The sequence below is a fragment of the Rosa rugosa genome, chromosome 5, assembly GCF_958449725.1.
Source record: "Rosa rugosa chromosome 5, drRosRugo1.1, whole genome shotgun sequence".
In the NCBI taxonomy this organism is placed as follows: domain Eukaryota; kingdom Viridiplantae; phylum Streptophyta; class Magnoliopsida; order Rosales; family Rosaceae; genus Rosa; species Rosa rugosa.
Genome location: NC_084824.1, coordinates 54111918 through 54123214, shown reverse-complemented (window position 1 = coordinate 54123214; position 11297 = coordinate 54111918). Strand labels below are relative to the sequence as shown.

At 38.1% G+C, this 11297-nt stretch overlaps 2 protein-coding genes across 2 annotated transcripts; one reads left to right on the top strand and one right to left on the bottom strand.

The window, feature by feature from the left end:
- Window positions 1–6113: 6113 nt before the first annotated feature.
- On the bottom strand, window positions 6114–7769 carry LOC133711909 (F-box protein At5g07610-like). The gene has a single exon (XM_062137981.1). It carries the CDS (start codon window positions 7522–7524, stop codon window positions 6151–6153), a length of 1374 nt encoding a protein of 457 aa, XP_061993965.1. The 5' UTR covers window positions 7525–7769; the 3' UTR covers window positions 6114–6150.
- Window positions 7770–7775: 6 nt separating this feature from the next.
- Window positions 7776–10416, top strand: LOC133709808 (transmembrane emp24 domain-containing protein p24beta3). Its single transcript, XM_062135692.1, has 4 exons — window positions 7776–8065; window positions 9315–9501; window positions 9746–9853; window positions 10152–10416. Exons 1-4 carry the CDS (start codon window positions 7853–7855, stop codon window positions 10283–10285), a joined length of 642 nt encoding a protein of 213 aa, XP_061991676.1. The 5' UTR covers window positions 7776–7852; the 3' UTR covers window positions 10286–10416.
- Window positions 10417–11297: the final 881 nt, after the last annotated feature.

Here is an 11297-nt window from a genome sequence, read left to right as displayed (position 1 = left end):
GTCCCTTTAGTTGTGCTCACGCTATGAAAGAACTTGGTTCTTAATATTTCATTAATTGATGGCAATTTTGATTTCTAATGCGTTGTTCTTGAAAAGCTCTGATTGCCTGTATTGCATTGAAGTGATCATATGTGGTGGTTGATTAGAGTTCTAATTCATTAGAAACTGGCATGAGTCTCTTTAGAGGTTGCTGCAGGATCAAGCTCTTTCCAAAAAGCATTTCTATTCATCAAAACTGATCAATGAGCTGAGTTTAAAGTGTATATATGTAATCCTCTTAGAATAAATAGTTAAATAGGCACTGCAATTAAGGTAGTGCAAACAAATGATCCAGTATTAATATTTGGTTTCTAGTTCATTTCGTTGGTTTCACTTTGTTACTTACTACTATGTTTATGGTGATTAATGTTATACATTTTGATTGATGCTTCCATTTGAGTGGGAACTATAAACTTTCACTTGGAATGGTCGCAGATTCAGGCAAAATGGGTCCATGCTGATCTAACTGAATAAGTAGAGGTATGTGCTATTGTTTGCCTTGGTTATACCTGTGCCCTATACTTTTGCTAATACTTCTATGCTCAAGTGCCTATATCTCATTATTTGCAATTTATTGAAACATATCACGTTTGAGAGACACGATGTTGCATTGTCCACATGGTCATTTTGTAAAGCAAATGGAATGTGAAACTATCACTTTAAGTAAAATCTTCCTGGCACATTTACATGCCAGAGGCAGTTTAAGTTGTCATCTATAGATTACAACTTCCAAATTCATAAACAAGTTTGGCGAATGAGCTGATTGGATCAAATAAATCAATTTTTGGTATCAGCTAAGAGTTCTAGTCTGGCGTTGGCTAAATTCCGCCTCAAGGTGATGTGGCAGGCATGTGCTGACCTTCTTGAGGAAGTACAAGTTGGTTTTCTTTGTTTCTAAAGATGGAATTGATGCTGTGAGTACTGCTTCTTGGAGTTTTCCATTGTAATTAACCCCTTGGGCTTAAAATCTTCTTGCATACAAACTCCAATAACAAAAGCACTTCACGTTGAGATAACAGAGATTGTGTTTTCAGTCTATTTCACTTGAAAAAATGGGGGATTAAAGAGCAACTATGACTCTACTTTGCATATCATTAGAAACCTTATACCAAACTGCTTACAATGAAAAGGAAATTAAGACATTACAGTACTGTTTTTCCTTTAGTAGCATAAGATGGCCTAGCACTAACTTTGCTTTGTATCTGCTATCACACACTACCTGAAAATGTACATTTCTGTCATGACGAACAACATATGTAGGCGCACCCTAACCCAAAAAAAAACTATATTGCCACAAGCTCACAAATGTGCTGGACTGCAGGAGCCAATGGAAAAATGAGAAAGATGGAGATGTAGGGCATAAAATCTGTTTTCTTCTGATTTGTTAAGTATGTTCTAGGACGGAGGAGAAAACTTATGTAAACGATAAATTTCACAATTTATGTAAAAGATAAATTTCACCGTTCGAGTACTGCAGCTGATCTCAAATAAAAGGAAATGGATTAGCCAAAAAGGCTTCTAGTGGATTATTCAATGAAAGGTAACATGATTAACTTCCTTTATTTAAAAAAAAAAAAAAATTTATTCACACATTGCTAAATACTAGATACACATCTTCTACTTAATACACCACATATTAACTTTTTTTATTTAACATTGTACTAGAAACACAATCTCATACTTCCTAAATTATCCCCATTCACAATACACCATACCTATTCACTAAATACGTACACATCCCCTTTTTTTATATATGCCATCTTAACTTGATAGAAAAAATAATATCTTTGACCTAGCGCTTTGCTAGGGTTACTCGGCAGCCTTCCTTTGTCGACAAAACTCCCAAAATTCCCAAAACTTGATGGCCACGGTCATCTTTAGCCTTGTGGCTCTATGGTTCTTGCTGTTTGCTGTTTTTGATTATTCAGATGGGAAGCCACCTTGGTCTGGGGCTTCTATTTCTTCTTCTGTCGTCAACCAAGAGATCCGATTGGAGGTTGATGTCGTGGTGGACGGGTTGGTGGCTGGTATTCCAGATGCTTTTGTTGGATTTCGGCGGGGATCGGAAAAGGGAAACGACGCTCATGGTGGATTTCGGCGGGACTGGCCTCGGGTCGAGGAACTGCTGCATCTATGGCGAAGTTCCGTATCCTTGGCGGCTGGCCGGAGATTAGGATCGTCTTTTGAGATCAGGATCGGGATCGGAGCCGGCTGTCGACTTCAGGGTCGGGAGTGGCTTCTGCTGCAGGCTGGTGGGGGAAGTGAAGATCCGTCTTGGTCGCCCAGGAATGATGTGGTGGACTGGCGGTGACGGTTGTGGGGTGTTCCCCTCTACTGGTATCGGCGACGGCGCATCTGGTGGTTGTTGGGTGGAAGAACACGTGTGGGCTCAAGGGGCTAGGGCTTTGGTGTACCCTACTCTTTGGGCCTGCTCTTGGTGCTGCTGGGCCTTGAACTGGTTTGTGACCCTTAGATTTGGGCACACTGGTCTAGGGTTTCAAGCGAGCTGGATTACCCTTTTGCTAGGGGGTTGGATGGATTGAGTCTCTATGGCCCATAGTGCTATTTAATTTTTGTTTTGGGTCGCAAAAACCAGTGCCTTAGTTGGAACCATTTTATGTAAGCTTCGAGGTTTCTAGGTTTTTGTTAGAATAAAAGTGCGTGAATTTACCAAAAGGTGGGTGTACTCGGGATTTTTTTGGGATTTTATTCTTCTAGAATAGAGTTTCAGGAGGTTCTAAGGAACGATTCTTTCTGTCGACCCCATAGGGGTGTTTCGTTTTTGTACTGCTTCCTGAATTATAATGAAAGGGCTGACCTACTTCCTTCAAAAAAAAAACTTGATAGAAAAAATAAAAAAATAATTAAAAGAACTCGACAAGAACAAACAGACTATATGTATGACTTATGAACAGAGGATTAATTGAAGTAATTGATAGGAAGGCTCAATCCCATGCATACTGAATTAATTGAGAATCATTCCACATTGCATGACATTGGAAGATAATACTGCTCTCTTCTACGATGAAGAGCGCAACAAGATCTATACTGGTAACATTTGGAATTAGCAAAATGGTAGTTGCATAAACTAATCAGCATATATGGATAGCATAGATTGTGCAGGTATATTGTTTCTGTAAGGCTATGGTTGAGATTTGTTGGTTTTTCGAAGCTTTTAGTTCATGGTTAGTTACATTTGGAATTAGCACAATAATAGTTGCATAAACTAATCAGCATAAATGGATGGCATCTGGGGTTACCATACACCTTAAGAAAAAGGAGCAGGTACCTCTAGCTATGATAGGAAAGAACGGGAGGTTGATGGACTGATGGAGTTAAAAATATATGTAATTGCTATGGTGTATCAATGCAGGTCCAGCTAATGAAGACTAGACAATGTGTCGGTCAATCTTACCGGCCAGCGAGGAGTGGTTATTCCTTTTGAACCCCTCTCAGTTACATTTGATATAATCAGATATGCAGTTGACATGACACAGGTACCTTCAATTCAATTTTTGGCCATTTCTTTTGAAAGAAACTTGAACTTTTTATCTGAAGATCACATTAAACTATAGATGGTTTATTTTACTATACACTAACGAATTAACACACAGTACATGTACATGTAATCTTTTATAAATCAAGTCCTGGTGCTGAATGCATTTTACACCCAACCCATGTCTGCTTCAATTGAATCCCCAATGTTCTTTCCCCCATGTCTGCATTTGGAGCAGAAAACGGCATGATCTATATATCTTGATTTTTACTGCATTAGAACTGCTATTTTGTTACTCCCATTACCATGTATATCACCTACAATTTTGATGAGCATTGAATGAAGAAAAATTCAAAACTTAGCCTAGCAAGTGTAACTTCATAATATTGAACATATGGCTGCCTTTACATGATAAGAACTACATAGGTTAATTGAAATTGATGTAAACAGTAGCAGTCCTAAATATGTATAGTTTGCTAGTTAGTATATGCACTATTTTGAGACAGGTTAGCTGGTGGCTACACATAAGGTATTGACATTGATATTAATCCCCTAACACTAGTAAGGAAAATGAGAAGAACATGACATTAATCCCTAAATTTTTTAAGGAACAAAATGGCTCTCTCTATCTTTATCTCTCTTTTTTTATTTCTTTCTAGAATAAGTTCCCAAACCTCTATATACAGTCCTCTCCAAACCGCAATTCAGTTATGTGATTAAACCTTGCTGTCTCCTAGCTAGAATCCAAACAATGAAACAATGAACAAGAGTTGGACGATGCTAATTCCAGTTGAGAGGTAGAAATCAGCAATGAAATTTGGCCTCCTTGAGCAACGTCGTTGGCTGGGTTTTTGTTTCCATTTAATGTGCATTTGGCCATTTGCTTTTGGTTTTTGACTTACTTCATAACTGTAGACACCAGGATTCAACAAATGCAGAGGATCTAATAGTCAGAGGTTGGCTACATGATGATGAGATCAGGTATGAGTCCTCACTGAATTGGTCCCACCATTTTCGGAGAATATTGATGATCATGGGTGGTCCAATTGCATTTCTTGTCCATTAAAGTGATTAACAGGGGTGGTTGCTGAATAGTTTTCAGCAGCAGCGATCAAGTGGCATGATACTGGGGCTTCCCTTAAGACGCTGTTGCAGGATTTAACCGAGTTCCAAACCGATCGGTATGCAAGTATTTGTAATCATCTTAGAATAAACTATATGTATTATTCTCTTTGCCTTGTTTTGTAACTTACGGAAGTAGTAAAACTATTACCATGATGCTGGTGTTGTTGTATCCTGAACTTTCAGAATAGCGGTGCTTATTAAGGTTCATTACTTTATTCAATCCAAAACCCGTTTAGTGAAGAATAGAAATTGAAAAGAATAGCAGTGCTCACTTAGTTCTGATTCTTCCTGTGAAAATTTAAAATTAGCCGGAAGGATTAAATACCCGGCCTAAACTTAAATACAAATTAACTAATGTCTAGTATCTCAATTATGCATGTATAATTCCTGGTTCATGTCTGCTTCACTCAAATCCCGACTGATTTTTCACTGTAATGCTTGTCTGACAGTGATACCATGGATATTATGTACAGTAAGACTACGTCAAAAATTATCAACCAAAGCAACTGATTAAACAAAACAAATGGCAATGGAGATATACGACACAATTGAGAACTGCATTGTTTTCTTCTGATTTGCTGAGTATGTTCTAGAATGGAAGAGAAAATTTATGTAAACCATAAATTTTCACAATCTATGTAAAAGATAAATTTCATAGTTCTAGTACTGCAGCTAATCTCAAATAAATGGAAATGGATTAGCCAGAAAGACTTCTAGTGGATTATTCAATAAAGTGTAACATGGTTAATTTCCTTTATTTTTAACCTTTTACAGTGTTGAACCTTTATTTTTATTTTTTTTGGGACATTGTATCTGTTGATCAATATTATATTCGAGTTTCAATGCTAATTTTGATGTTTAAGACGACGAGGGAATTAAAAATGCTTATTTGTGAAGTTTACAAGATGAGTAATTAAATTGAAGATCACAAGTGTGCCAAAAGTTCTTGTCAAAATCGGCCACTGATAACCATTGGGGAATGCTAATGACTATTACGGGCAGAACCAACTTTCCGGTAAGTCAGAAATAGGTAGCATTAAGGACATGTACATTCCCTATGGTTAGTTTTACTAATTTACATTTTTCATATGCTGTTTTCAAATACAGTAAAGATTGGCTAAATTTTGCTAGATTTCCAGTAGTAATGACTAATGAACACCTGGGAAAACAAGTTCCACGGATCAAGATTTAGGAATGTACACATGCAATCCCAAATGCTAACTTTGACTAGCTAAATCTTTTGTAAATTTCTTGTGTTAATTTGATTATGACAAACCACGAATAACAGATAAATTAGGAAAATACCACTGCAATCAGTAAATAGAAGTACTTTATAATACAACGCATAATTTGATTACGCGAACCATGACTGACTGATAATCCAGAAAGAACCATTGTAATAAATAGATAGGTATTTCTAATAGAAAGCATAACTTACAGGGCAATAGCAGCATAATATGCATGGGCCGGGATACATATAGATTCCATCCTCACAAACAAGCTAGAGTCTCCATGTAAGGAAAAATAACATCCTCTCGAGTACGATGATTATGACGTGAAGCTAGAAAAAGTTCCTTATTGGCCAACTCAACAGATGTCTTGAAGCTCTTATTCCAAAAATTATAAGATATGACCTTACCAGGCATGTGCAATAAAAGATCAGCTGAAGAATCCTCAACCCCGTTATCTGTTTCCTCCTCTTGAGAAAGGCACAAGACTTCAAAACCATTCCAATCTTGTCCAGGATTAAGAGCTGCGACCAGAGGATTAAGATCAACATGATACTTGACAAGCCAGCCAGAGTAGTCCCTCTCCATCTCCATGACGTCAAATTGAGTGTTACAATGCTTATAAGTCTCAATCAAGTACAAACAGCCACCGCACTCCCCAAAATATCTCTTAGTCAGTGACGGCCACACAGTGGGAGTCTTGCAGCCAAAACCACTAACCTTCAGTGGAATGTTCTTGACAACCAAGGGGACAGGAGGGGTGGCTGGAGCGACCAGCAAACGCTCTTGGCCTATGTCGAAGTAGTGCAGCACATCAGTTTCCTCTCTTGTGAATCCAACCCTGTCATCTGGGAACCAGCAGAATGGCAAGCTTTCTACCCCTCTGTCTCTTGTCCAATGAACTGCGCCGTTGCAGTATACGGCGCCTTCCCTACTCCTGGAGTCAAAGTGCATGGCCTGCTTCATGGAATCATGGTGTCTGCCCACGTCAGAGGGGCTTGGGAAGAAAGGAACCTCAAGACGCTTCCACTTTCCGGTCTCAGATGAATATATGTCTATTTTGTGCTGCCCCCTTTTATAATAATGGGGGAAGTTATTCACGCAGACCACCTTGTAATGAGGCGATGTGGAAGGATCAAAAGCCAAAGCGTAGCGTACAAAAGCCATTATGTCCATGTCTTCTTTGACAGTTGGAGAAGAAAGAACCCGGAATTGGTTGGTTGTGGGATTGACAACATATACGGGATGATGTTTTGTTTGTTCTCCAAATATAGGAATATGGCAGAGAAAGAGGCCATTGCAGGACTGAAGAATCCTCAACTTTGATTCATCAGCGACGGAATTGTTTAGGGTTTTGAAGGGATTGCACCTAGGTGGGATTTCATGGTTACCAAGACGGATGGACTCGAAGGTTTCTTCACTGGTTTGGGGAGAGAAGAAAGCTGAGATTTTGGAGTTAGGGTTTCGGAGGGTGTGACGGCGACGGAACTCGGGGTCGGAGATGAGAGCGAGCCAGTGCTTGGAGACGCACTTGAAACGGATCAGAGATAGAGCAGGAACCCATACAAGAATCTGACTAAGAAGCTCTTCAATATTCGCTACGCTCTCTGCTGATGAAACGCTCAACTGTGCCATCTTCAAAAGGGTTTAGGGTTTTTGCTAGTCGAATGTATAGGCTGATCTTATAACTAAAACCTGTATGGAATAATGGAAGACAGTGACAGCCCAAAACAACAAGCCCACACGTACAGGCCCAAAATTTGAAAGTTGACCCGGATGCTTACGTGGCCGGAGCAACGTGTCACGGACTAATAGTAACACAACACGTCTCGATCCTCACTTTACTTTAAACTCAAAAAAAACCCAACTGCTTCTTCTTCTTCTTCTTCTTCTTCAAAGGCTCCATTTTTCTCTGAAACTCTCAAAAACCCAGAAAACCCAAAAAAAAAAAAAATTTAAAAAAATGGAGTCTTGGCAGAGCAGAAAAGGCGTGATCTTGATGGGGATTCTATTGGTGAGCTTTGTGGGGCGAATCGCGTCGCTATCGGTGACGGTGAACGACATGGAATGCGTGTACGAGTATGTGCTCTACGAAGACGACGTCGTTTCGGGGAACTTCGTGGTGGTCGACCATGATATCTTCTGGGCCAGCGATCATCCGGGTCTCGATTTAATTGTGAGTGCCCCTCTTTGTTGTTTTTGATACTGCAATTGCGTCTGGATTGGGTCTCAAATTTGAATTTTAGGGTTTTTGTGGGTGGCCCAATTTGGGGGTTTTGTGGAATGTGGAGTATGGAGTAGATCTGTTTATTGGTTTCTTTGGGTTTTGGATTTTGAATTGTTTGATCTCAATTTTGAGGGTTCTGCTAGTTGGAGTATTGATGCTATTAGGTAATCAAAGTCAAATTTGGGACATTTTGTATGAAGATTTGGTATATCGAGCTTATTGAAATACTACTCGGACTCGTTAATAGGACTAAAAATAGCTTTAAGGAACTACGAATGTTCAAGCATGTAGGGAATGTTAGAAAAGCCTTTGAGAAGGGCTAGAAGTAATTCAGTTCAAATAGGCTAAATCTGCTGTTGGTCTTATCTCGCCATACTTCTATCTTGGAATGGTATTCTTTAGAGATACGTCTGTGACTTTAGTAAAAATTACCACTCAAGATATCCCTTCTCCTAGATAAGAAGTAGTGATATAGATTCGACCTTTATGTGCGCAGAGTATGAGGAGCCATCATGATCGTAAAAGTCATATCCCTTTCAAAGATGTTACTTATCATTATCAACACTCACAGTCCTTGGCTGTCATTTTACTATGTTTGGTTCCTATCAGCCCATTTTTCCTTGGAAGCAAATCTGATGTGTTTACCCCCTATAACTGATCCGTAAAAGAATTTTTTTGGTGGATGGCGTCAGTTTCTTGTTTGTAAGGACTCAGAATAATTGGTTGTTCACTTGCTGATTGATACTGAAGTTACTAATACAGACTTTGCTTCTCAGAAGAATTGTTTTGATGTTTATTTGTTGTTTCGTAAGAGCATCAGAAATGTTTTACTAGTAGAAATATGTCTGACATTTGAACGGCAGTTCCACTGTCCTCTCAGAGTTTTTGTGATTTGAGAGGATTCACAAAACTATTAAAGGAACGGAACTATGATTTTAAGTGGGTCAAGATTGAGAAGCTATCTTTTATATCTCTTATAGGGACGTGTGTGTGTCTGTGTGTACATATATATATATATATATATATATATATATATATATATGTATGTATGTACATTTATTCTTTGGTCCATGAGTTTCCCATACAATACTTCTTTACATTTCTTTGGCTGGTTTCTTCTGGTCTACACGGTCGTCTGTTAGGTGCATTTTCATACTCTTTTGACAAACAATATATATAATGTTGGTATTTTGTGCAGGTGACATCTCCTGGGGGTAATACAGTGCACACTTCAAAGGGAACATCTGGAGATAAGTTTGAGTTTAAGGCCCCAAGGAGTGGAATGTACAAGTTCTGTTTTCACAATCCCTACTCAACTCCAGAAACGGTTTCATTCAATATACATGTCGGCCATATTCCTACTGAGCACAACATTGCCAAGGATGGTTTGTAAAATCTATTTTGATAATTCTATATGTTCACATTTATCTTTCCAATTTGGAAGTGCTATTTGATGGATGAGATTTTGGCCTTAACTGAAAAATAGTTTTCAGCTTTGCCTGTTACCCAATGAACTGTCTTGGTCCAATTGATATGTTTGAGGACTTTTTTTTCTTTTCTTTTTTTTGAATAATTAATCTCTATACTGTTTTGTTTACATCTAACCTTTGAATGTTGGTTTTATTGCAGAACATCTAGACCCTATTAATGTGAAGATAGCTGAGCTTAGAGAGGCGTTGGAGTCAGTTACATTGGAACAAAAGTACTTGAAAGCACGTGATGCTCGCCATCGTCATAGTACGTTTTTGTTTCCCTTTTTCAATGAAAACTGATAATGATGAAGCAATGCATATCCTTGCAGTTAGACTATGCCATATATTTTGATAATACCTTGGTGTCCCTGGTTTTGGAATTATAAGTCTGAATAAATAAGTAGCCGGAAATATTGCTCAATGTGATAAACTCATCTGTTAAAACAAAAGATTTGGAAGTCTTAAATACATTACTGTGACAGAATTTTTTAGGTGATAAGTTATAGAATTTTATTAATTATCTTCACATTCTTTTGTTTTTTTTTTTTTTGTTTCTACTACAGCAAATGAGAGCACAAGAAAGCGTGTTGTGCTCTACACAGTGGGAGAGTACATCATGCTAGTTGCTGCAAGTGCTTTACAAGTTGTATACATTCGCCGCCTCTTTAGCAAATCAATTGGATATAATCGGGTTTGAGTTGCTAGGTTCATGTTTCTGTATTCTAACAGGATTCCCCTTATACATCATTATCTCAGATCCGTCTTTTGTGTAACCTTTGTATAACATTATGATAGTTTTATATTATTTTTCTTCTCAACTTTCTTGTACATTGAGTGATTGAGATTTTTCACCTTTGAGTGTGTTGTTTAGTTTTTACTGCGGGTGAGACAAGCTTTAACACCTCCATGGCACAATCCAGTAGTGGCCCTCTGGCATTTTGTTGTACTAATAGACAATATGAAGATAAGCAAAATGGCGCATCTTATAAAAATGATTGTGTTATGGATAGATCAAAACAAATATGTAAATGATGGAGATGTAATGCATCACACATTTGATCAAATTAGTAGTTGGAAAGTATTATGATTGATCATTTTCGTACTTTGTTTAAGGATTCTTATACTCTTAAAGAACTCTATACGTATTAAGATCAATTGGACAACTGATAAATGCACTCTGAGACTCGCGTCTGATACTCGTGCAGATTTGGAGGAAGATACTTCCATCTTAAAAGGGATACTTTCATTTTTCAGCACCTTAGCTTTGAACTATTAGTTTTCTGTTGGAGTGCAAAGAGAGAGCTTCTCGATATCTTTAATCTCTCAAATTTGCATGTAGGTGGAAATTTCGACCACTTTCCACCTCAAAGCTCACTATAAATAGTAGTACATGGCTCAAAATTTCAGACTTGTTCCTCTCATTTCTAAACATGAAAGCCTGCAGATCGAGGAAGAATGTGAAATAGGATCTCTGTTTTGGTTCATCAGTTTAGATTTGTAGTATTTCTGATGAGATAGCTGTGTTATGTTTTCTTACTTTCTTAGAAAGCCCCATACTTAATAGTTAATTAGACAATTACGTTCACCTGAACCTCGAAACCCTCTGGTCAAACTGTCTCTGCCACTTCAAAATCTGCTGCTTTTTCCTTCTCCAACTGTAAGATTAGTGCTGAGGTATAAACTGTCTAATTGACGATTGTTTACAAGCT

Excerpts from the sequence above, each read along its gene's own strand:
- LOC133709808 (XM_062135692.1), top strand. The coding sequence starts at position 7,853 with ATGGAGTCTTGGCAGAGCAGAAAAGGCGTGATCTTGATGGGGATTCTA. Across the intron at positions 8,066-9,314 it reads ATCCGGGTCTCGATTTAATT|GTGACATCTCCTGGGGGTAA; the intron begins GTGAGTGCCCCT and ends TATTTTGTGCAG. Across the intron at positions 9,502-9,745 it reads GCACAACATTGCCAAGGATG|AACATCTAGACCCTATTAAT; the intron begins GTTTGTAAAATC and ends GTTTTATTGCAG.
- LOC133711909 (XM_062137981.1), bottom strand. The coding sequence starts at position 7,524 with ATGGCACAGTTGAGCGTTTCATCAGCAGAGAGCGTAGCGAATATTGAA.